A 26,997-nucleotide genomic window follows, 5' to 3' on the forward strand; every position below is an offset into this window, starting at 1 on the left:
ACAGAACTGTGTAAACTGTGTCAATAGAATTCACAGCTAAAGTATGGTTCTGAGAAATGAATGAAACAGGCACTCGATGGACCGTGCAATAATTTATTTCCCTCGCAGCAGAAAATGTAAGAAGAAAAAAAACTAAAATTATTTCATATGGCTATGTCGAAGCACTTGCTCCCAAGCTCGCTGTGCCGAGAAATATTTGATGATAGTGGCAGAAGGGCAGCTTGACCATGGCACAAGGTGTTTGCAGTCTACACAAGATGGGGTCAAAGACGCATTTCCCAAGCATTTCACTATACAAAATCCAAACACCGGGCAAAGGAAAAAGCTTGTACCTATTGTATAAACAGTGGTTACCTGGCAGCACTGGGGATCGAACCTCCCACCTCTTATATACTCAAACCTCTAGGCCACTGCTATGGTGGCTCCAAGAAATGTTCACTGCATTTGCTCGCTTATAAAAACATCCCTGTTATGAATTGTGCTAAAATCTTCCGAAACAAAGAAGTCACCACAAGATGTACCACACTTAGCAAATGCCGAGAGTTTGCTCTGTACACAAACTGTGCTTACAGCATATGAAAAAGTCAAGCAACACACGATCGCTTACAATGACTGTCAGTGGGCCGCTCACTCACCTTGCAACCTGTGCACCCAAGGCTGGCACCTTCGAGGGCCGCAGTTTCTAGGATGTTCGAGACAGCATAGTCTGATGGAAGGCCAGCTGTGCCTCCTGGCGGCAATGGCGTGTCTTGGCTGCACTGGGGGCAACGAATCTTGTCCCCTGTGCACTCCTTTTCCAGGCACGGCTGACAAAATGTGTGCAAGCAGTTTAACACCTGCAAAGAGACCACAGCAGCAGATTATAACAACGGGTTATAAGACAACCACAAACAAAATGATGCTTCTCAATCAGCATCAAAAAAAAAAGCTACTGTTCACTGACTGCTTCACCACAGCTGAATGAGCTCTAAAACCATTACATAGAAAGAGGTGCTGCAGATGCTGCGCCAGCCTGCTGCACAATACAGTGCTTTTAGTGGCTCAGTCTGCAAACAGCAGCGCATCACAGCGATGCTGTTCACAAGGCATCGTTTCACATGTGTCATCTCCGTGTGATTTCTGTTGCTGCAAAGCCTAACATGCACTAGCATTCCCGCACAATTTCTCTCCTCGTCACGTGGCTTTCCATTAAGCCAATATCAATGAGAAGCAATGCCATCACGCTGCTGCTGCCAAGAAATTACAACTGGTCCGAACCATGCCACCCTGGCCACTTGAGCCGCCGAGGCCACTCGAAATAATATTTTGCACCATAGCAGCAACTGCGAGCAATTTCGCTTGCACCTGTAACGGCCTTAAATACTGCTAATGCTAATGATCGTAGCTATAACCACTTATCTGGCTTTAGCGTTGCTTAATTTGCGACAAAATTTCACCCAAAGGCAACGATGCCAGATGCTATAAGCTATGATTCTATGCATCGTATATACGCGTGTAAGGGCTCCACTTTTTTTTTCCAGATTTGAGGGCCAATTTTCGGGCTGCGGCCTATACACATGATGAGCGGAAAAAAAAAAAATAAGAACACACCAATCAGGAAATGAGCGGCATTTATTCTACGTTCAATTGTCACTCGCGGAGTCTTCCGACTCTGAGCTGGTGCTGTGGTCTGGTGCACGCTCATCCCACAACTAGTGGCGCAACATGTCTGCTGTCAACGCGTAGTCGTTGTACTGCGCTTCCATCATTTACTGCGCTTCCATCACTTAGCAGAGCAGCTCTTCTTCCAGTTCAGCTCGAAAGCGCGCTTTTTGCAGCTTGTGTTCCTCAATGCATCCTTTTGGTTGCACCATCGTAGAATGCACTTCTTGGCCATGTTGAATTTCTGGCCCGCCGCACGCTTGCAGTGTTCGACAGCAAACTCCAAGCCATGTAGCTGTTGAGGTACTTGCCCATCGTGCTAAATCTGCAACGCTTAGTGGCAGCACGTGAAAGCCACAACTACGGCGGACTAACGTGCTGCTACGTGCCTTTGACAGCCACAAAAGGCTGGAGGTGGTGATACTGATGCCGATAAGGATAGCAGGAGCATAAGTCGCGGCATCAGGTGCCATCCATGGGTGGCACCTGGAAGCTCCTGTGAGCACGCGTCGCATCTGCGATCAAGCGCACCGCTGCTCGCAGTCGGAGCTGATCACAGTACGGCGAACTAACGTGCTACTACGTGCCTTTGACAGCCACAAAAGGCTGGAGGTGGTGATACTGATGCCGATAAGGATAGCAGGAGCATAAGTCGCGGCATCGGGTGCCATCCATGGGTGGCACCTGGAAGCTCCTGTGAGCACGCGTCGCATCTCCGATCAAGCGCACCGCTGCTCGCAGTCGGAGCTGATCACAGAGGCAATGATGCGTGCATTTCGAAGGCTATTCCCACATGGGTTGTGGAAAGTTTAGATGCGGCCCTTACGTAACTTTTTAAATATATATCTTTCGGAAAAACAGAGTGCAGCCCATACACCGGTGTGGCCCTTACAAGCGTTTATAGGGTATGCATATTTATGCACACTGCTGCTATATACAGTAAAAGCTCGTTGATTCAAACTTCACACGACCGGGAAAAAAGTTTGAATTATCTGATGTTAGAATTATCGAATGGCCTCGAAAAAACTGAAAAGAACCATTTGCATTACGGTATATGTACCGTATTTACTCGCGTAGCGAACCCACTCGCATAATGGACCCCCCTTCCCATTTTTGCCTCAGAATATGAAAAAAAAAAGCTCCCCTTCGTTTCGCACCATCACGGTTCACAACTTCACAACTCACTTCTTGGCAGTGCACCAAGGTGCTGTGCAGCGATAATATCACTATGTGTTTACCTTTTGATGTTAGCTCTAGCAAGGGGGAGAAGCGAACTTTGCAGAGTGCCAGCGCTTGTCCACTTGTGCAAGCTCGTTTTCAGTATGTTCGCCTTAAAGGCGACCCACATGGAGCAAACTTGCGCTGGGGATTCTGAGACCGCTGCAGCCAGGATTTAGAAATGACGTGTATCCATATGCTTAGTAAAATGCTGAAAAGAACAGCTGTGCATTTACAATTAGGCTATTATTTATTCAATGACGACAAAGAGGACGAATTATTCTTTGTGACCCCCTTCTGAACCCAAATAGTTAACCTGTTCGAACCTCCCGCGCTTTCTGATGTCAACCTACCCGTAGTGGCTAAGCTTAGAAGCTTTGAAAATCCAGAAAAATTTTGAAAATCTGGCGTGTTTCATCGCTAAAATTTTGTGCTGCGGGCATCTTCAGACCCGCCGTAGTGGCTCAGTGGTTAGGGTGCTCGACTACTGAACCGGAGTTCCCGGGTTCGAACGCGACCGCGGCGGCTTTTTTAGGGGGCTTTACCCACTCTTCCACGGCTTTATCTCATTCCATCTTCTGTCCTTGTTTAGGACGTGTGCAGCCTCTAACGATGCGGAGGTGCTTTTTTTTTGCCAAGCCACCCAGACGTGGCGGCGGGTAGTTCGAATTATCCGTAGTAGAACAGGCTCGCTTTCGAATTAACGGGCTTTTTTTATACACAGATCTCTAAGGAGCTTGGTCGGACCAAGTAGTGTACTTCGAATTATCTGAAAATTCAAATTAACAAGCTTTCACTGTAATACTAATTACACCTGCACAGTATTCAGTGAATCTTTAATACATTGTTTGAGAGCCTTGAACACTGATACAGAACAGCTTATGCAGCCAGAGCACAGCGTTAACTCAAACTCAGCTATCTTAAGATATCAGTGATGCTGAAATTTTTTCATGATGCACAATAAGCTTGTGTAGGTATCAAGTGCCTGTGACTACCCTCATGCAATTAAGTTTTCGCAGCAAAATTTGGATATCCTGAAATCTGTACTGTGAATACTCAACAAGGCATTAGCCAGTGTTTTGCATAGACCACAGATCATGCCATGATGAACCACACCATGAACCTAAGTATGATACTGCACTAGCGCACCACAATGCATGCCCCTTGCCAATGCTCTGGAGGCCCTGTACTTCACGAGATTCCAGCTGATGGGTGTTGCCTCTGCTCCTAACTCAAAAGCTTGGAGAACCATGGTGGTAACACGAGATGAGGACAGATTCCGTTTCCCACAGCACTGACAGCTGGACAAGACTCTGCGGGCCAAGTTTCTTGAACTGCCATGCCACTACAAGTAATTTGCATAATTACATTTGCAATGCAAAACAAGGCCAGGTAGGAGGCTTAAAGATACACCGAGGTCAACTCCATCCAATTTTTTTTGGTCTAAGAACTACTGTTAGGCTCTTTGGGGCTGTGCTGATGGCTTTTTTGGCAGCAAAAGACATCTGTTGGCAAGAAAATAGAAGGTCATAATGGGCATTTTTTTCTTCATGCCACTTGATTCAAACTTGTGACGTCAATGCCAAAAAAGAGCGCGTGACCGTTTCAAAATGAATGACAGTGTAACCTAGGCTAATAAAGTTGTGAAAAGAATTTTATTGACGTCACTGCAGTTTGCCTGTGAAAATGGGTGTTGCAATGATACCTGCATTTCACTTCTTTTGAAAATAGAAGGTCATAATGGGCATTTTTTTCTTTATGCCACTTGATTCAAACTTGTGACGTCAATGCCAAAAAAGAGCGCGTGACCGTTTCAAAATGAATGACAGTGTAACCTAGGCTAATAAAGTTGTGAAAAGAATTTTATTGACGTCACTGCAGTTTGCCTGTGAAAATGGGTGTTGCAATGATACCTGCATTTCACTTCTTTTGAAAATAGAAGGTCATAATGGGCATTTTTTTCTTTATGCCACTTGATTCAAACTTGTGACGTCAATGCCAAAAAAGAGCGCGTGACCGTTTCAAAATGAATGACAGTGTAACCTAGGCTAATAAAGTTGTGAAAAGAATTTTATTGACGTCACTGCAGTTTGCCTGTGAAAATGGGTGTTGCAATGATACCTGCATTTCACTTTTGAAAATAGAAGTTCATAATGGGCATTTTTTTCTTCATGCCACTTGATTCAAACTTGTGACGTCAATGCCAAAAAAGAGCGCGTGACCGTTTCAAAATGAATGACAGTGTAACCTAGGCTAATAAAGTTGTGAAAAGAATTTTATTGACGTCACTGCAGTTTGCCTGTGAAAATGGGTGTTGCAATGATACCTGCATTTCACTTCTTTTTTGGCCTCCTCTAGTTAATAAAAATTGTTTTCAGTGTATGCAGAATCTGCCATTACAATTAGAACGTGGTAGCCTATTGATAAAGGCTAACTTCAATTTGTCTTCAGTGTCCCTCCTACGATCCACAGTCAGTACACTGAATTTTGGTACTTAGCTTGTCTAGATACTACTTGTCAAAATTTTGATTATTTACAATGTTTCTGAACACAATTTTACTGAAGGCAATCTGGGGAGGAGGAAAATACTCTCCAACCCCATACACTGGGCGTTAACAGCCATTTCCGCAGCCAACAGCCGCATTCTTTACGAGTTTGGGTTTATGAGGGTTTAACGTCCCAAAGCGACTCAGGCTACGAGGGACGCCGTAGTGAAGGGCTCCATAAATTTCGACCCCCTGGGGTTCTTTAACGTGCGCTGACATCGCACTGTACATGGGCCTCTAGAATTTCCCCTCAATCGAAATTCGACCACCGCGACCGGGATCGAACCCGCGTGTTTCGGGTCAGCATCCAAACGCCATGACCACTCAGCCACTGCGGCTGCATGCATTATGAACTGCAGAGCAGCCTTTTTCGTCAAATTTTTGCTGTTTGAAAGATTTATATCCCTTTATCAATGCCTTTCTCAGTCACAAGGTTTTTGGGACAACACTTGTGATGGCGGACTACACAAGTAATCAAAGAAATCTGAAGCGGATCACCAAAAGCGCATGTGGGAAGCGTGTAAACACAGTACCAATGCGGTTGAGAGATATTTCTGCTACACTACTTTTCCGCCGAGCAGGAATTAAATTTCCAGTAAACGTCTTGTGTAAACAAGAACTTCTTCATAGAAATTACAAGCTCTCCGATATAGTCAACCAATTTCAAGCATGATAGGCTTATGGAAGAGAGTCTGATACTCATGTTGAACCTCAGGTACAAGCATAAGGCAAGTGGTTTTTTCTACTTTTATTGTTGCTTTGTTTAACAGTTGTTTTTGTTACCATGAAATGACTGAGACCCTGTCGTAACTGCAATGGTAAGTTTACCTCCGTTTTGTGTTAAATTTGACCTGGTTATCAGTGGTGTAACCACGGTGCCACACCAAGATTTTAACGCATTGTCGGCAGGTCCGCAAATGCGAACTCTGTTTGTATGTTGCAATAGCAATATCGTCACAATATGGGTACTACAAATTTCTGACCACTCCTTGACGTTACCCGCCAATTTGATGGCTTCCAGCGGACGTGTGTATGATGAGCGATCTTGGAAAAAAGTGATTAAAAGAAAGAAAATCATGCAGTGAAAATAGCAATGATTTTTTAAACAAAACAACACATCCAACATCTCGGCACAGTGAACATTCCCACAGTGCACTCAAACATTCATAGCCTGACTTCGCTACCCAATTACCCAATCGCATTGCTTGTTCTTCCCCAACGTCCGTTAAATGGGAGAGTTTCCGCGGCTGCCGCTTAGCGCGATCATAGATTTCTATCAGGAAGAGATGCGAAAATGCTCGTCAGCACACATTCAATACCCAGAGATGGGCAAGATAAATCAGTAGTCCAATGCCATGGCACAGCCCAGCAGATAAAAGGCACAACACGATTTTATGTCCACCGAGACAGGATATCAAACCCCATAACAACAGTGAACGATACGCATGTGACTTGATCTGCTTGACTTCAAATTCTTTTGTGACAGGCGCCATCAGGAGATATATCCATGTAACAGGCCGCACTGCGCGATGCAGGTGTACTGCGGAAAGCCATAGTACAACTGCATCATGCGATCGGTAGCTGCATATTCGGTTCCTTCACTGTGCTCTTGTGCGCAGAGTTGCAATTACAGTTAGTTACAAATCATAATTACAAATCATAACTGCAAATATGGGCACCGCAAGAGATAAAACATAGGCATCTCGGTAGTAAGCGGAGCGCGGCCCTTCGGCATCACTCTGGCCACTAGTGGTGCTTACAACTGCTTATGCCATACAGCAGTGACGATCTCTTACTCTGATTATGTAGTTTGTTGGCTCACTTAAACAATACCAGCCGTATTCTCCATTCAGGAACACTGCAAAACACCAAGCTGTCGGGCAGTGTTCACAAGCGCCACGCAGTAGCCGCTGCATCATCTCCATACGCACAGCTCGAGATGGCTCGCTGGTGCTGGCTTTTATAGGCTTGGTTCATACGGGGCACCACCAGCAGAGTAGGATGGAGGTGACCAGGCATCGAAACTAAAATCATCTATAGTTAACAAGGGTTTACTGTAATATATGTTCCGACCATATCACGCATGGTGGTGGGGACCCAAGATATTAAAAGTTTCCACAAGGGCAGCTGACAAAGCATAGAAGCCCTGCTTTGTCAGTCGAAGCAGATATGGGAAACAAATAGCTAAAGGTCACCTTACACTGACAATATATTGACAGGTGCACTGAAAACAATCGGCAAACAAGAACTGGTAAAAATACAGTGACAATTATGCTTGATGCTATAAATTGATACCAAACAAACGTTTAACACTGCAGATTTTCACACAGTATATAATCTGTGCCTCGAAAGTAACTGGCACTTGCGATCATATTGCCAGTGAGGTAATTCTGCCATGATCACAGACATTTTTAAATCAGCAGACCCATTCATAAGATAAAAACTTAAACACTGCAGAAATGTAAGGCATGGAAATCTTAATGAAAACAATGCAAGCACATATTGTAGTGTCCCAAATGTTGTGTTTAGTTTTAAGTGTTCTTTACATGTGGCAAAAGAAGTAAGCAGAATGAATGCAGCATTCACAAATTTGTCGTCCTCTACCATGTCTTCACATAGTGCACCAGCAGCACCATGCAGAAAAAATGATATTCAAATGTTCAACTGGGACCTTGATATGCTTTCCACAGCAAGAAATTAATATTTTTGTTAACCACTACTTATTAACGCCCCTAAATATTGATGACAGAGAGGCACCTACACCAAAAATTACCTTTTCAGGCTCAAACACTTTAGAACAGCATTTCTTCTTTAATCACCAGGTATGACCAAGTATGATGTTAATATCAGAAACAACAAAGGCTCTGCAAACAACCACCATGGTGATTTTTCTTAAAAGCAAAGCCAATTGACTATATTGCCGATTTCGCTAAGCTTGGGGAAAATAGTCTGCATGGGTCTCACAAACACTTTTGCATGTGTTAACTGGGATGGTGTAGACCTAAGCTTGTATTTGCAGACGAAGCATGAGGCAAAGTTGCATATTTCCCAATGAGCAAATTTCCTGCAAAAAAACAGCTACTACGTTCCTTTCCATGTCAAAAATTTCATCACTAAAAGTAACTGCACTGCCCTTAAGTGCACACAGCAAACTGTTTCATGATGCAGAATACAGAAGAGGAAGAAATGCTTTTCTGGCAAGGCACAACAATGTCAAAAGTGCCTCAAACTTCTCGAATCCAATTGCTCCTCAATGACTAGACCAGAAAAAAAAAAAAAAAACTGTCCCTGAGCACCTGTTGCATATTTGGAGTAAAATTTTACCCAGGAATTTATTAGTTATCAGCAAGCATCCAGCACACAATGGTAGTCTCTGGTTTTCATTAAAGGCAGGAAGCCTGAATTCTACACCTATAGAGAGTAGACCCTCAAAGTTTCTTGTGCGATTTTATCTGGCTGCCTTCTCGCAACTGTGCCAACAGAAGTGAAATCCAAAGTTTGACGAAAACTCGTCTGGTTGGGTAAAAGATTCATGTATAAAGAAGGGGAACGCCAAAAAAATGTAGTTGTCAATACGAAAATGTTTCGGCTTCCGTATGACGTTTCGGCTTCCGTATGGAAGCCAAAACGTCTTCGTATTGATATGGAAGCCGAAACATCTTCGTATTGACAACTACCTTTGGTCGGCGTTCCCCTTCTTTATACATGCCAGCAGCAGTAGGTGTTCTCAACATTTATAACCTCGGGAAACTCCAGCAAATCAAAAAAGGTGCTTAGGAACCTCTGATGTCTTATCTTTCATCTCTACTAGCCTAAAACATCCACAAAAAGAACATGCAGATGTGCAATTACCCAGAATGCCCTAATTTAATGCAATGATCGGCTGTGTCAAAAACACGTCTGGTGTAAGCAATTACAGTATGATTAGCAACAAAATAAAGTTGGTAAAAGAAAGGTGGGCACTGAGGTATGCATGCATGGACTTGGGCTAAGGGAACCTAAAAAAAAAGCACCCCAAGAAACCTTTCACTAGAACCCAGTTTGAGGAACCATGACCTACGGGGTACTTTCTCCCAAATCTTTCTAGAAACAAACGACGCACCTTGGGAATGGTGAAGGTGTCATGGCAGAGGCTGCACTTGGTGCTTAGTTGGGGCAGAGCTGCACTGCCCGCAGAACCGCCATCCGAGGGGCTGCCTCCGCTGCTGCCTTCTCCACCGGAACTAGGTGCCGTGAACGCCTCGGGCAGTGAAGTGGGCGAGCCCAGTTGAGAGCCCGCCGTCGTTCCAGACCCACTGAGCGTTGTTGGTGGGCTGCTGCCCAGGGACAGCTGAACCTACACACACAGACACGGAAAACAATTTCAAAACATGCAGCTCAAGATCGTAGCTGTACTAAGCACATTCAATGATACCCAGATGGCATTAAAGGGACAGTGAGGACAAGTTGAAGCTGGTTTGTATTAACAAATTACTAAATGAGAAAAATGCTACTTTCATTGAAAACAGCTTTTATAACTTAGAAGAAGTTAAACCAATAAAGTACAGTTGTCCTCATCACCAGCTAGTTTCAAAAGCAAACTGCGGTGAGTCAAGACTTGCTTTACGTGGACCCCTGGGGCTAGGCAACACCGCCATTCACTTCGATTCGGTCTTGACGTCATTAATTTTGATTGAATGACAAGAGGATTTTTAGATCAAATTTCCTTGGCAATAATGTGCTTGTCTAACCGGAAAATCACAAAACTGCCACAAAACAAATTTTTACTAAGAACAACACAGTTGGATGAAGGTGTAATTAGCATCCCTTGAACTTGTTACAATTGCAATTGAAGCGCAGCTTAAGTCAACGGTTCATGACAGCTAGCAATGGTCTTGCTAGGCGCAAGTAACCAGTTTTTCCCAATTCGTGGGCATGGAAGCCATTAGCAAAGTGTTTTTCAAAGAACTGAATGTCTCTACTGCACTAGGATTTTTCTGAAGAAAAAAAATGTTCCTACAGAAGAAAACTTCCACAGTGTGTTGAAATACTAAATTATCAATACCTTCGGACACTGTCAAAGATGGCAGTATGCATATATACTGTCGAGCATTTCCCTCAAATCATCGGAAACACCATGGGGCAGAGATAAGACTATCCAGGCTCAATGTAATGTGCTAAACTGCACCATTATATACAAACTGACAATCAATCCCCAGAACTGAGTTAACACACAGAAAAGCAATGCTGACTCGACATGTGGCACACTACAAAAGCCTGCGCTGTCATGCAGTGCTGTGTTGCAGAGAGATGTTGGCCTGGACGGCCGCAAGAAGTGAGTCGAGACTAAGCAGAACATGACGAATGACGTTTTATTAATGGCGGGATGGGTTTTTATATAGAACGATCACATGACAATCCAAAGTACAGATGCACATAGACAAGGCCAAATCCAATCAAAGTAGGATGAAACTGAAACCCAAGACACGCCTCTATTATGGTTGACCCATGAGCTGCCCACTCCTTTAGATTGTTCCCCTATAGTACATGCATATCCCAAACCCAAAGCTGGTGAAATTGAGAAAGACAATGCCAAAGCAGCCATAAAGGCACATTCGAGTGAAAACTAAACCTCAGCAAGGAATGCCTTCTTCCTGCAAGTGGAAACAGGATTTATCAGCCCCAATGATAAACAAGGCAGCCTTGTATGCTGCCAGGATTTATCAGGTATCGCCTAGATGTAGGCATGCACTTTTGTGTAACACATGTCCACATGTAGGCAATATTGAGTGCAATATTTCGAGAAGTTGATTAAAATGGCAAAAGGAAAGTGCTCGATATGTAAGATACATAGAGCAAAATGAAAAGCTCCTCAACTGGCCAAGTGTGCAATCAGCTGAAAGAATGACTGCACGAAGACGACAGCACTTCATGAAGCACACAAGGTCAACCACGACATGGTGTTTTGTTAGTACACTATCGCCCACCCAACTACACTCACTGCAGGATAAAAGACTCAGACTGATTGCCAATCAATTATGTCAAAGCGCTTCCAGCTACAGCCACCCTACACTGCTCAATTTCCTATTCCCATTTGTCCACCTGACTGTAGCCACTTGCTACTTTTGCCTTCCCTTGGAAATCCTAAGTTGTGGGCTTTAACGTCTCGAAGCGACCTGTGGGCTGCGAGAGACTGCACAGTCGAGGGCTGCAGATTAATTTAGACTACCTAGGATTCTTTAACTTGCGCTGACATCACATAGCACACGAGGGTTTTTGCATTTTGCTTCCATCAAAATATAGCCGCTGGGCCTAGGATCAAAACCACGATCTTCGGATCAGCAACTGAATGTGAAGTCACCGTGCCAATGTGGCGGCTCACATTCCCTTGGAATCCTCTCAGTTAACCCAAGAAACAATCAGTAGGAGCACTCTTTACAATGTACTAAAGACCACCTGCACGAAAACTTTTTATGCCATAAAAACTGCATCCAGTTAGCATTTCTATTAGAGAAAATGATCAGTATAAACTGCTTCGCCTGAAAAACAGTTGTCACAAAGACTAACAGTTCGAACATCAAAAACTAAAGCCATTACTCATCACTGCCAGTGAGAGCCTAGAAGCAGCCCAGCTGAATTCAGCCTGTGAACTCGATATGCACGCGTGACGCTGCCATGCTCTCTGCTACAGGGCTACTGTGCCTTCAAAAGATCATGAAAATGCCTTGTGATGTGTATATAGTTAAATACATGCATGAAAAAAGCACATTTATATCTAAATTACAAATCTCACAGTAAAGCCTGACAACTTGGGAGCAGTTTGGCCGCTGGGAGCAGAAAGCAGATTTAGACAAAACAATGGTGCCCCTATTGTTACAGTTCATAAAAAGCTGGCTCCGTAAGAGCAGAGAGTACCCTCAGACATCCAACAGCACATAGGCTACAGAAATGACGAGTTTATAAAAAATTCGGTAAAAGACAAATGTACACTATAATGTATGCGGCGTCTGATGAGGATATGGGACGGCTCCTTTTCATTTACCATGACGAGGGACACAGGAGCAATCCCTTGCTGCCAAGGTGGTGAAAGGCATGGCAGTAACTAACCTGCTGTAAAGCCACAATGCATTAAGGATGATACAAGCCCAAAAACGACATGATACAGCGATAATACAGAAACACTACCAACATGCTACTCCCCCTTCAAGGTCAATTATGTGATGTTTTTCCAAAACAGTTGAAGACATGAACAAAGCAACATTAAGCCATAAATGTTATATAACTGCAAGACCAGAAAGAAAGATGTCTACAGTTTATTTTAACGAGATGACTCTAAATGCACTGGGCCATAATCAGGAGATAAATATTAATTCCAAGCAAATAATCCTGCATACCAGCAGCCCAACAAAGTCCGAACCCAGAAATTCACTACCGAGTGTTTTCCATCAACATAAAATTTATGCTGAAATTACTAGTAGTTCTTCACTCTTTCTACTACCCCAAGGCAAGATCTACAAGAATAAACCATAATTTTTTTCCCATCTCCAACAGCCGAACTGACCCATTAAAATGTGCCTCACGAAAAGCAACAGCCATTTGCATTCCTACCAAGCAACTTGACAGCCTTTTGAACATACGACAATGCATACTTTCCAGTGCCAGCAGCAAAGGGTACAAGCAAAAGCAGAGTTGTAAACTGATAACCATTACACGGCGGCAAATCAAATAAGACTGCAAAGTGAATAACGGCAATGACACGATTCTGGAGAGGAATAGGCCTAGTATGAGCGCAGTTTCGCACCACTGCCCGAATCGTCCTCTTCTGTATCGCAGCAATCCCGGGTGTTCAGAGACCATCCCGATCGATGATGGCAAGCATGGAACAGATGGTGGTAAGGATGACATGACGGTGGACATGAGCAAAGAAGAGAAGAGGGAAAAATGGCTTGCCACCATGATGGATGAGATGGCTCTGGTGAATTTTGGCCCAAGGAGCTTCAGGTCAACCGGTCACTAACCGCAGAGTGACAAGCAATGCAAGCAGGGGCTGTCTTCTTGCATGCCTTCTCAAGGTATCGGCACCACGTCATAGTGGTCTGGTCGCTGAAGTGGGCTTGTCTTCATATGGACGCCAGGCCTTATAGTCTGTGATGATGACCAACTCCAGAACTTCCACCAAGCGTTACACAGCAGCAAGTCAAAGAAGGTCCCGCATTGAAAGATGGGAATGAGACGATATAGCCCGCAAGTGCTTGCTCCCACGTCTTAATCGCAAACAGTATTCAGGTATAGAGATTACGGAAAACGAGTGAAAGCAAACAAACTATGTTTATGCCTATTACCTTACCAGTCCTCATTCAAGGTAAGCGTTTTGCTCGAGCCAGGTCAGTGTAAAATGACTACCACGGGAACATCAAGTATCCACCTAGTAACCATTGTCCTCACACATAATGCAGTGCAATATGCTTGTGCTCTGAACAGCTGACAGTTTTTCCCACTACAATAAATAATACAAGCCAGTTCTATGTGCATCGATAGCTGGCACAAGATGGAAAACAACTTAAGGAAACCAAGTGCCAGTTACTGAATGCCATTCCTGATTAATACACTGGAGTGCCAGACAGTGGGATAGTGGGAATGAATAATAGCTCTCAAGGATTGTTATGAATATGTTGCAAACAAGTCCACAAAAGGTTACAGGAGGCTCCTTGAAAGAAATGAAATGCCCCTCCGTTCTTGGGTTAAACCAAGTACGAAGAGTGCTGCAGTCTGCTACCTTGCACCAATGCCACATCATCAGATATCACATTGCACAGCCCATGTCAGACGCTATTACAATTTGCAGCGGTAATTAGGCACTTGACACGCATCAAAGCCCTCCCAAGTTACACACGCTCAGGATGTCAAGGTAAGTATCATTCAAAGTCAAAAGCATGAGAGTATCTTCAAAACGTTGGCTGCCGGTGTTCCATTGTCTGCATTTTGGACTGAGCTTGATCTAAAAACCTGCTGCGCAAATTCCACACGTAACATCATGAACTAACTGCCAGTGCCGGCAATGGCACAAATGGCACACCTGAACACAACATACATCATGTGTAAACACACCTCATCACTGTGCAAAAGTAACAAGTTTACAATAGCCATTTCAAGCCCCTCATTACCTGCTCCATGATGATGAAATGAGTCAAACAAGGCTCAACATCTGTGAAAATATAAACCCGCTGTTAAAAGTTCTTGGTGCGCAAATTTGAATAAGAATTCTTGAATAAAAAGCAAAGTGCATCATCTGATTTATAACAATGCAGTGGGTAAATGACCACTCAGAATTGCGCTGCATACAGGATGTTTCACCTAAGACTTTACACAATTTTTAAAAATAGGTTTTTTGAGTTAGAAAAGCACTTTTTTCGGCATAGCATTGATTGTCAGCAGTGTAGTAGATCAGAATACAGCTAAAGTGTGCCATCTAGAAGCCTGGTTAACTAATAATGAATAGCTAACTTATAACTATTCCTTTTAGACTCCTTAATTACTTAGAAGCATGTGATCCACCATAACTGATATCCATATCAGTTTTAGAATTTCGAAAACGCGGTTACCCTCGGCGCTGTGGTCCAACAAATTCTGGCTATTTCAACGAGTTACGTGCACTAGAGAGGTTCCTTTGCCTGCAAGTTTCTCAAAAGCCTGTGTATTTTGGCACAATGTAGCGAATATTTGTTGCATCACAGTACCGAGAAACACTGAGTTTTAGAAATTCTAAAAACTGATATGAATATTAGTTGCAGTGAGCTACACACTTCGAAAAAAATTAAGGAGCCTAAAAGTAATAGTTAAAAAGTTGACTATTCACGATTAGTTAACCCGCCTGCTAGTGTTAGCACGTCTTAGCTGTATTCTGATGTACTACATCGCTGACAATATTATGCCGAAAAAAATGCTCTTCTAACTCAAAAAGTCTATTTTTAAAAATTGTGTAAATTCTTAGGTAAAACACCCTGTATGTCTATTCTAGGCTGTGTGCAAAGATGGCAATGAGATTTGTTTTTTCGTTACTCCTGCATTGCATAAAATTCTTACCGCAGGTGCACATATTCATATCTAATATTCTGTGCAGAACATGCAACAATTGTGAACGTTACAAAGCAGTACTGTCAATCTATAATATGAGAGGCAAATTCGACTACACTACATGGAAAATGCACATATTTAACTGTCCACTCTCCCTTCCAAGACCTAAATAAAGGACACAACCAATGCATAGGGCAGAGTAAGTTAATGCAGGACTTGATGCTATCAATACCTGTTCCAGTTTACTTCCAGCGAATGCCAGCAAGGCCCAGAGTCCCCCCCCCCCCCCCCCCCCCCCCCCAAAAAAAAAACAGTATCTAAAGCATACTGGCGTTTGTGTACCCAAAGGCTGTGCGACATCTTGGCAATGTGCCAATAACGGGTGCAAAAAGCTCACACAAGATATTTTAAAATGCGAAGCCTCAGCCAGACAGCATGCACTAAAGGGACAGAGGGATGGCTTGCACTAACTGAAGACGATTCCAATACTGACATGACATCCACAAAGGAAATGCTAAAACTGCAAGGTGCATATTACACGGTCTATGCTCTTATAAATTCCTTTGGTAGGGAAATTGCATGCCTAAAACCCGTGCCATACGGACAAATTTAATACCATTAACTGCCTTCTGCTTTAAGTTTTGATGCCATTCGTACGATGCCATACTCGGATTTAATGGCATTAGCCTTAGTGTCATCCGCAACCTACTGAGTTCACCACAACTCATTCGCCCAAGCAATGCATACTCTCGTCTCCATCCCACATGCAGAGAAGCATGCAACTTTTTAGTAACAACTTCCTATCCAGTAGAAAATGGTTTGTTCATAACTTTCAGTCATCTAAGGCACCTTTAATCCATTTTCAATACGAAGGGCACAATTTTTAATGGCACTTCTGCCATACATTTGGCTTGTGTGCTCACATGCAACGTTTATGGCGACTGTTTCGACTTAAGCAAGAACAGCATCGTTTTCTGCAAGATCATTTTTGCATTAATTTGAACAAGATTTTTGAGACATAGTGCTCATTCATCATCATCGTAATCAGCCTGACTACGTCCACTGCAGGGCAAAGGCCTCTCTCATGTCCCTCCAATTAACCTTTGCCAGCTGCCGCCACCGTATCCATGCAAACTTCTTAACCTCACCCGCCCACCTAACTTTCTGCCGCCCCTGCTACGTTTGCCTTCTCTTGGAATCCACTCTGTCACACTCAAGGACCAGAAGTAAGCTTGCCTTCGCATTACATGCCCTGCCCAAGCCCATTTCTCCCTCTTGATTATGACTAAAATGTCATTAACCTGAGTTTGTTCCCTCACCCACTCTGCCTGCTTCAGGTCTCTTAACCTATCACTTTTCTTTCCATAGCTCTCTGCATTGTCCTTAACTGCGTTGCTGTCCTTTTCGTTAGCCTCCACGCTTGTGCTCCATAGGTGAGTACCAGTAAGGTACAGCTGTTGCATACTTTTCTCTTGTGGGATATAGGTAAAACTGCCATTAATGATCTGAAAGAACCTGTCATATGCACTCCACCCCATTCTTATTCTTTAGATATCGCCCTGTCATGATCCGGATCAGCTGTCACTACCTGCCTTAAGTAGACAATCCCCTACCATTTCCAGCACATCGCTACCAACTGTGACCTGCTGTTCCCTTGAGAGACTGTTCAACATTACTTTGGTTTTCTGCATGTAAATTTTAAGACCTAGTATTCTGCTCTGCCTGTCTAACTTCATTGATCATGCTTTGCAGCTTATCTTCTGAGTGACTCCGCAAGGCAACACCATCAGCGAATTGCAAATTACTTAAGTATTCCCCATTAACTCTTATCCCCAACCCAAGCATCTGAGCGCCTCCTGTAAACAGGTGGTGAATAGTATTAAGACTTTATACAGAGGTAAAATTTCTGACTTCCTTGCAGTAGCTATCACCATGACCTTCGTAACAAGGCATTAAATCTGGACATGTAGCACAAACACCAAAAATAATGGCATTAACAAGAATTTGCAACCATTTCTTGTGCATGTGTGGCACGGGTATTAGAGCGCTGCATTTTTATGCTAACATAACACTTACATGCCTATGGGATGAACTCCTGCAAGGGCCCCACTTTTTTTTTTAATCGGGGTGTAAATTTCGAGGTGTACCCCATAGAGGAATTTTAAAAAAGTGTAGTACCATATTTTTTTTCTCAATTATAGAGTACAAACCAAAGGGTGTGGCCTATACACAGGTGCGGCCCTTACACAAGACATGGCAACAGTTTTACGATTACAGCCAGTTATGCCCAAGTACTGCTGCAGATGGCCTACAAAGGATTAAAACCCCTAAAAGTCAAGACAAATGCCTCTGGGATGTGGATTCGTCTTAGTTTTCCTTCAGCTGACATCCTGCAAACTTCTGTCTATGACTGTGCAGGTTAATTCAATTCTACAGCCACCTCAAGACAACAGCAAGCAGAGACAGCATACATCATAAACTTTATAAATGACAACAGCATCTTACAATAAGTTGCTTGGTTGCAATGTACACCAACAATGGAAGAGGTAGGTCTACAACAAAGAAGCATAGATTTCTCTACTAATAATATGTTAAGACCAAAGTTTGCTGCTCCACAGAATGGGTGAGATACCATGGCACAGAAATGGTCAGAAATGTGACACAGTGAACATATGTAATGTGCACGGTACGTGCACATATTCTATTATGTCATGACCTTTTTCACCTAGTACAATCTGAAGCATCCACTGTCCACTGGTAACAAAAGTTATACAATGCGACCATAAAGTGGCCATGTGCTGCCAGTTATTCGATATGTTTTTGCTCAAACTCCCTAAGCCTGCCCCCACATACGACAGTTCGGAACGATATGCGCTGTCATACCTTTTTAAACGAGCGCGGCCCGAAACAGCGCGCCGACACCGACAAAGGATCAGTCTCGCGCCAAAATCTTGACCATGTCGAGTGCCGGCCGGAAAGCGCACCGACTGCGGCGGCACTCACGAAATGGGCGGAAATGTCCGCGGCGGGTCGGAGGCAGCCCCACATGGGCGGCCCCCCAGACGCACTTCTGGCGCGGACCAGAGGAGGATGCTGGCAGCCGGACCGCGCCAAGCTCGACGAGCGTGCGCGGTGACGGCAGTTGTCAGGCGCCCCGGGGGCCGTGGCGGACGGCGGGCGGGCTGGCTGCGCACGGGAGCCCGTTAGAAAGCTCCTCGAAAGCCATAGAAGCTCGGACAAAGCCGGTGTCGAACCAGAGGGCCATTTGAACGGCGCTGCCGATGGCGCGCCGGCCCAACGGGCACACCGGCAGCGCGAGCAGCCCCCTCGGCGCGAGACATGGCGCCGCCCGACGGCCGTTGGCAGAAACAGCGAAAATAGCGGCCACCGCGGGAAATTCAGATGCATAGGACGTCGACACCTGGACGAAATGGCGTACAAGTACACGCGATGGGAATCCACCATGGCGTGGTTTCCAGTCGTCACAGCGGTCCCATGCGGATTTCTCTGCCTCTCCAGGCAGCCCAAAAGACATCATTATCAGCACTCGCAGTCAGTTGAAGACAATCCAGGTTCGTAACCTCCGACCATCATTACAAAGGGACACCAATTGCCCCCTGGACAACCTGTTGCCCAACTCGAGTCCCACACTCCGCCTCACCGCATTAAACGAGTGCTTTTCGGCGGAAAGTTGCCGCCAGCAATGATTGTCTTTAGGTTGTTCGTAAGAGGGCCGCAGCTCAGCAGACCGATAAGCTATGAAGCTATCAATAAACCGACACGGTTTGGGAGCAGAGGTCGTGGGCGGTGTCAGTTGAAGCAACTGCAGCCCATGATCGAGTAAGAGAACGACGGCAAGGGAGATTTTAGGCAAAAGCACTTAATGCGCGAGCAGAACCTATCTGTGGATTATAAAAAAGCGCAAAGGAAAATATTTAATTAGTCGCCAAACGCAAGGCACGTACTGGCTCCCTGACGCCTCGCCATCGCCGTGCAAGCCGTTGTAAAATTAGTTGAGGAAACGAAAGGCGCAGTAACTGTCCATTCTTGTTGGACACGTGCGTGTAAACTGCGCCGCGAGGGAAGGTTCGGTTTGGTTTGGTTTATGGGGATTTAACGTCCCAAAGCGAGTCAGGCTACGAGGAACGCCCAAGTGAAGATTTCCGGATAATTTCGACCACATGGGGTTCTTTAACATGCATCGACATCGCTCGGTACACGAACTTCCAAGCATTTCGCCTACATCGAAATTTTCGGGTCAGCAGCCGAGAATCATAACCGTGAGCCACCGAAGGAGAAAGTGAATGAGATGAAAACGAAAATTGATTCTTTGGGGAAAGGAAATGGCGCAGTATCTGTCTCACATATCGGCGGACATCTCAACCGCGCCACGGAAGGGATAAAGAAGGGACCAAGAGAACAAAGAGGCGCCGCAGTGGAGGGCTCCGGAATGATTTCGACCAACCGGGGATCTTCTACGTGCACTGACACCGCACAGCACACAGGCGCCTTTGCGTCTCGCCTCCATCGAAACGCAGCCGCCGCGGTCCGGTTCGAAGGAAGATGGAAAGGGATGGCAGTAGTACCTTTATTTGTAGGAATGGTTTAGATGATAGAGCTTGAATGGTGTCCTGTCTGCTTGTCGCTCAGGCCTTAATGACAAGGTTCCTCTGGCTGTCGAGGTTATAGCTGGTCAGCACCTACTGTCACTGCTCATAATAATAATAATTGTTTTTTGGGGGGGAAAGGAAATGGCGCAGTATCTGTCTCATATATCGTTGGACACCTGAACCGCGCCGCAAGGAAACAGATAAAGGAGGGAGTGAAAGAAGAAAGGGAGAGAGGTGCCGTAGTGGAGGGCTCCGGAATAATTTCGACCACCTGGGGATCTTTAACGTGCACCGACATCGCACAGCACACGGGAGCCTTAGCGTTTTTCCTCCATAAAAACGCAGCCATGTGTCGAGTTCGGCATTTTCGGTATTGGTTTTTTTTTTCTTTTTTCGCATGACCAAACTGTGCTCCAGATAAATTTCAACCACCCGGGGTTCTTTTAAACTAACATCGCGTAGGCATTTGATCTCCATCGAAATGCGGACGCCGGGATTAAACCGGCTTCCTCGGGCCCAGCAGCCAAGCGACTTAAAAGGGGCACTGCGCAGGGTTTCTTATTTTCGAATATTCGGATCACGCCTGTCAGACCAGTGCGGGAAATTACACAAATCAGAATCTGCCACTGAAATGCTGCTGTCAAGCACGCGTGGGAGTCGCTCGCTGCAAGTGTGTAGAGAGACGGAGACTGGGTCCTCTACAAGCTAAACAGAGCGCGACGCAGACGAGGCTCAACCTCTTTATTCTCCCCGACTATAGTGTCCTGAGAAAAAGCGGCGCAGAGTCGATGACGGCCGCTGCAGGGCGACGTTCGCACAATTTCGTTTCGCAGCTCGCTGGCGTGCTTACGTGGACCTCGCTGGAACTAACGCCGCTGCATTCGAGTTTTTCTACATGCCTCGCGCGTAGTCTGCAACGCCTCCGTAAGGACAGGCGGCGCCCCCGTCCTGCAGGTAAATTTTTTTTTTCCGCCGTGAACAAACAACAATATGGTCTAGCTGGAGTTGGTACATGGTGAAAATACCACGCTGCTTGGAGAACACAACGGTACAAACGCTGAGGTTGGGACGAACGGCATGGTACTAGACACTAGACAAGGCGCGCTTCGCCTTCTTACGTGTTGTGTGGCATGCCGTCAGAGCAGTTTAGTTTTTCACCGCGTTTTCTTCATCGGATAACTTTTTCAGTGTACAAGCATCAAGCTGCGCACCACCATGCCACATGCTGATGACGCGAAAGTTAGGCGCTGCAAAGGTAGGAGATACACCGGTGCTCCTCCGAGTTCCTTGGCCTAACTTCTGAGAGTGCTGCCTTCACAGTGCCAGGACCTTGCCCTTTTTTTCTGCCACGCGAAAGTTGTCTGTGATGAAGTTTCCGACTTCGTCGCCTGCTCATGATCAAGAATTGTCTTCACAACTGCAAATATTTAAGCCACCTAGCTACTTCCATCAGGATTCTCTCAAGGTCCGCGACGGAGGCTGCAGTTTTCAACAGCTGCTTGTGCAGCTTGCAGCCATTGACGCCGCAGCTGCCGTCTTCTTGACAACAGTCTTCGGAATTATTAGACGGCCTGCAGCCACAACCACACACCTTCCCTGTCATTTCACCGTGTCCGTAGAGGGTATCGTCACAGGAAAGCGGCGCAAAGTCGTTCGGAATGAGTGCATACGAACGGCTCCCTTAAGACAACAACGCAGTACGTACTCTCGGTGCAAGGATCTCCGAACTTATATGGCTTTCGTCTGCAATGCACGTTTTCTGGTTTTCAGATTCGCTACAGAAGACAGGGAAGGAGTCCATGGACGGCACCGTGCAGCGCACAGGTCCCGCGAAGAAGTCGCACCTCTTGCTCGTTTAAAACGTGCTTGTCTCCTTGATAAATATCATCTTCAAAATGACGCACATATACGTTAGACGTGTGAGAGACAGCTGTTCTTGCGACGCAATATCTGCTCCCACCTTTTAAACTGGCTGTCATCGCGAGGCGGTGTGGAGAAATGATGACCGGTGGCCACTTGCACAGACAGGCGCAAAGCAGGATGGGTATGTGCAACACGCGCTTGAAGTGCACAAATTTCACATCAAAGAAGTTTTCACAATCACTACGAGCACCATTCACGCGAAGGCCAGCTTGAAAATCCGACCAGCTTGTCGTTGCTGCAGTCAACAAAACTCCCGCGACGACAGACGATGTCTATAGAAGTGCTCGACTACAGCGCCACAAGTTCTCGCGACCGCCACCACTTCATCCACCTCTCGGGCACAGCTGCGAAACTGAAGCTGTGTAAGGGCACGGCTGGCCGGCGAGCGGCCTGGCCAGCATCCGCTGCAGATCGGTCGGCAGCGCGGCGAAGAAGATGGCACGCTTTTTCAAAAGGCGACGCCGCTGATCGACCTCCATGACGGCCGGGCGAACCAGCCTCCGACGCTGCGTGGCCGGAGGAACTGCGGGATAGGTGGGTGGATGGACGACCCCGCGCTGCAGGGACCTGGACGCCAGAGTCGTGACGTCCGCATGGATCCCGTCCGGGTTCGCCACACTGTAGGACGACGAGGGAGACTGGGTCTCCTACAATCCAACCGGGACGAGGCGAACAGGCCGAGCACCAGGTAGTACCTCTTTATTCTCCCTGGCGCGTGTCGCGTCGCGAGCAGAGGCGGCGCAGCGCAGATGATGGCGATAGCGCGGCTTGAACCGCACTCTGCCAAAGCCAAACGACGCAAGTGGAGTGTCATTAGCAGGAAGAGCCTGGCACCTCTTTCGCTCCCACCTTCCCTCACGACGCGGTTGAGGTGTCCACCGGGAAGCGAGGCCGTTGCCGCACCTTTCGTCTCCTCAAAACCAATTTTCACGGAATGCATCTCGCTGGCTCGGCGTGTAGCCTATACAGCCTCGCCAGCAAGTTAATTTTACCTGTTGTAACACTGTTTATAAAAGATTTCTTTGTTTAGAACGAGGCGAAACAACACAACCATGAACTTCTCGGCACCCTGCTACAGTAACGCTTCCACTTTTGTTGCCAGATTTGTGGACGTGCGGGCTAGGAACTCAGCTTGGCTTTTCGTTGATTCGTTTTAGAGCGCAGCTCTTAGTTACTGCGTTCCACGTCGGAGTAACCGGTTGACCAAGCAGCAGAGCGAAACGCCACCTGGACAGCGGCTGCTACAGGAAGATCCCGAACGGTGGACAGCAGCGTACAGCTGGCGTGTGAAGGACTGCGCTCAAACTTCGCATCGCCGACTAGCGTAGTCGTCTCAATTTTTTTTTCTTGCTATCAATTACATTTTACGTGTGCTATCACGTCACAAAATCGATTTTCCAAAGTTCTTGCTTTTCCATCTACTTTAAAGCAATTCATTTCGTTGCCTGTCGCCATTTTTGTACCACTGACACTGCTTTCGCGTTTAGCACCGACGTTATTTCTCTGAAGTGTCAGTCGGTGTGACAAGACGATCAGAGCCGCGCCTTGCGCCCACGCAGCTGAAGCTTGCGTACCATTGTTGACTGCCCAAGACAGCGCACAACAGTGCATTCTGACGGCGCCGTTCCGCATACACACACAGCAGCAAGGCTTCCCGTCCCTGCGTGTCATCCCTTAGGCCTTAGTGTTGGAAAGGTATACCACCAATCCGCCCTCCTCCATGGAGGCAAAATACAAAATCGCCTTCGCGGTGAGCGACGTCGGCCGATATAAATTCAACTGGCCACTGCGACGTCCCCATAGCCCATGTGTAACCCCACAATTTGCAATTTATTTCTGTTGGAAGAAACTTCGCCTTAAAAGTTTCTTCTCGCAGCTAGCCACCTCTTGTCCAAGGTTCAACCCTAGTTTTTCATCCGTCCTTTAAAAAAAAAAATCGCACGGGCGCTAAGACACCCGTGTGCTGTGCGATGTCAGTGTTAGTTAAAGACCCCCCACGTGGTCGAAATTATTCCGGAGCCCTCCAACTACGGCACCTCTTTCTTCCTTTCTTCTTTCACTCCCTCCTTTATCCCTCCCCTTACGCAGCGCGGTTCGGGTGTTGGCCGATATGTGAGACACTGGCCGCGAGAGGTTGCTCCTCCCGAACAACCTGGGTCGCACAAGCCCCACCGGTGGGTCGGCACTAACTAGCCCGACAACTTGTCCTATTCAGGTTGTGATGACGCCACAAGGTAGCGTGACCTAGTTGGCCCATCTATCAGTAGTTCCTTGCAGCACTACCAAAGCTGCGATGAATGCACATGCGACGTTCCGACGCTGCAGCATGTAGTGCTATTATAAAATGGGATATGGGTATATCATATGGGATAGCGTGCTTTAAAGTGCGCCTGTGCAAAACGCTCTTTCATACAGAGCTTCAACGTACGCTTGCGTTAGGTACGCAATTTCCCGAGTTTAGCGGTGAGCGGCTTTCACGTACGTTCAAACATCGTTTCCAAAATGGCGGCCCCTTTCGAAGTAGGGCCCCTCCCCTCTGACTGAATTCGTCGGTGGTGGTTACTGCCGTTTTCAGCACGTTCAGTGGCCGTAAATGGGCCATCGGGCTAGTTTCGTCTCACCTTGCCTCTTAACAAAAGACATGAGCGATAAATTCTCTATTTTTGTATATAGACGGACGATTCAGCGGCTTTTAGTGCTAAGAAGAGAGTCGGTTTGTAGACAAAATGGTTTCCGTTCGAACAAACAGATGGCGCCACTAGTCCGAGCATATCGTCTCTGTTTGCATATGCTGAACTAAAGATACGATTGTGACAAATGGTATAACATCCCACAAAATGCTTGTGTTTAGCGTACGTAAGCGTGCATACGTTTACGGCACGTAAACTGCGTCGATTTAAGCTGCGTACGCCGCGAGAAGACGACGAATCGCGGAGGAACACATTTAACGCGCTCTCCTGATTGGCTGAAGAGGTCTCTACCCTCCACAGCGCTGCAAGGAACTTGTAGACAGAGTATAGGTTGCCGCAGAGGGCGGTTGCTCCGGCTGCGAGGGTTCAAACACGCGTACGACAGACGATTTTTTCCGACATGGGGGTATTAAGGCTCTCGCGTTAAAAATCCACATTTCACAGTAACAACGATGACGCTTCCAGATCACATTCGGGCCAGTGACATATGTCCATTAAAATGCTTATCACTTATGCAAATCTCAACAAAATCCATTGCAGTGACGCCCGCCCGACTGAGAGCGCATGTTTAATGCGAACCCGAAGCTCAAGCATAGACAACCTGCCCCGGCTTGTGTGAGCACAGTGTCAAGCGTGAGCGATGGCTAGTTGGTTCATCACGGAAAATGAAAGCACCGCAAACAAAACGACGACAGAGTCAGCGCGTTTTTGTCTTTCTTTCCCTGTCACCGTCGTTTTGTATGCTTTGCTTTGGTTCTCCGTAACGGTGGTAGTGGGTAGTGACGCTGATGAGGACGTGCGGTGTTGATACAAGCAGCTGCAGGAGGCGCTCCAAGCGTTCCCTGCAATTCCCTAGGTTCGCTTGCTCGGCACTGCCTAGGGAAAAAGCGGAGGGGCCTCCGTAATGCAGTATCGCACGCTTTCCGCCTATCTGCTCGGCGAGGCCGTATAGCAAGTTGAAAAACGGAAATCGAAGCAATGTGGACGAAATAAAAGCATGACGGGGGAAAACAAAAAAAGCAGCTGATTTTTGCAAGAAAGATGAAAAGAGTGCACCTCAGCAGCAGAGGAACGCGGAGAGTTGAGGAATACACGAGGAGAGGGGATGGATGGGTGAGAGAGTGCAAGCCCGCGACCACGCACTCTACCGTTGGAGCAGTCCAAGGTGGAGAGGAGGCGGCGAGAGAAAGAGCCGCGCTCGGCAGCTCTCCAAGTTCAAGGGCAAGCCGGGGAAAAGGAGAGCGCGAAAGACGCTCTCGAGAGCAAGGAGGCGCAGCCACTCTTGCGGAGGAGGAGAGACAATTTAAAGAGCCACAAAAGCGGAGACAGAGGAGAGGCGCCAAAGGACCAGCGGCGGCCAATGCCTAGCGGAAGAGAGGGCGAGAGCAGGAAAAAAATGCTTCCAGCGGAGCCTGAGAGGCAGGGACAAACGGCGAAGACAGAGCGGAGGACGAGGCGGGGGAGCGCGTTCCCCAGACTAGCGGAGAAACGCGGAGAGCGCGCGCTGGCTCGGCGGAGCGGGAGCGCCAGACGCCGATCGATACTCGCCGGTGCCGTCGACCCCGAGGGAGGCGCGAGGGCGAGGGAGGGACGTACGAGAATGAGGAGGAGCGCGCTGCGGGGAAGGCTCCTCGGCCGAGAAGGAGACGCGCTCCCGACTGAACCCTTCGCAGCGCGAGAAAATCGCCCCAGGAGCAGCGCTGACGGCTCGCTCAGGACCGACGTTGGCCCAGGAAGCGAGCCAGCCAAACCTGGCCCCGGTATCGCCGGCGGTCACCGCACGACGAGGGCCGGTCCCTCACCCCGCGCGCCTCGAGGGCATTGTTGCGCTAGCGGGACGAGACGACGCGCGCGCAGTCAAACAAAGCCGCTCCGGCAGCGGGGGCCATTACACAACGGCGCAGGCGGAAGCGCGTAACCACCAGTGCCACGCCTCGGGTTTGCGACATCGCGCCAAAGCGCGCGTTTCTGTTTTTAACCACGTAAGGAAGAGGAATTGACGTGTTGCGCAAGGAAACAAAACAAGGTCGTCAACGAATGCGTAACACGAGCTGCACTGTTCGTCTCGCGTAGACGACGGTCCGGAGCGAAACGGCGCGGGATAGCATATAGTGCTCGCCTTAGATTGGAAAGGAAAAAAAAAAAACGCTGACGTAACAGGTCACGCACACAAAAGTGCTCCCAGAATGACCATGCTTGCAGCCGTTGCATGCCACTCCGTTACACGTCTACTCAGTGCAATTTACACGAATAGGCTGATAATAGAAACCAGTCATTACGGCTTCAAGTGCAGATCAGGCGTAGCTTAGCAGCAGC

At 46.8% G+C, this 26,997-nt stretch overlaps 2 protein-coding genes across 7 annotated transcripts in view; one reads left to right on the top strand and one right to left on the bottom strand.

Moving 5' to 3' along the window:
- Positions 1-26,997, bottom strand: part of brat (tripartite motif-containing protein brain tumor) — a 116,752-nt gene that overhangs the window by 24,702 nt on the left and 65,053 nt on the right. For 3 of the 5 annotated variants that reach the window (XM_077663359.1, XM_077663357.1, XM_077663360.1), the window contains 2 exons: positions 9,508-9,741; positions 636-836 (listed from right to left, as the gene is read on the bottom strand). In XM_077663359.1, coding sequence (XP_077519485.1) covers positions 636-836; positions 9,508-9,741 — 435 coding nt within the window. Of the gene's footprint in view, positions 1-635; positions 837-9,507; positions 9,742-18,341; positions 18,780-26,997 lie in introns of those variants that run through there. The other 2 variants (XM_077663358.1, XM_077663356.1) reach the window with 2 other exon arrangements.
- The window catches only part of LOC144129319 (uncharacterized), an 86,505-nt gene continuing 80,306 nt past the window's right edge, over positions 20,799-26,997 (top strand). For both annotated transcript variants that reach the window (XR_013313906.1, XM_077663362.1), the window contains exon 1: positions 20,799-22,679. Coding sequence is in view for 1 of the 2 variants with exons in the window: in XM_077663362.1 (XP_077519488.1) it covers positions 22,534-22,679 (146 nt within the window). In the remaining variant the exon portion in view is untranslated. The remainder of the gene's footprint in view (positions 22,680-26,997) is intronic.

This window comes from Amblyomma americanum, chromosome 4 (genome assembly GCF_052857255.1).
Source record: "Amblyomma americanum isolate KBUSLIRL-KWMA chromosome 4, ASM5285725v1, whole genome shotgun sequence".
Taxonomy (NCBI): domain Eukaryota; kingdom Metazoa; phylum Arthropoda; class Arachnida; order Ixodida; family Ixodidae; genus Amblyomma; species Amblyomma americanum.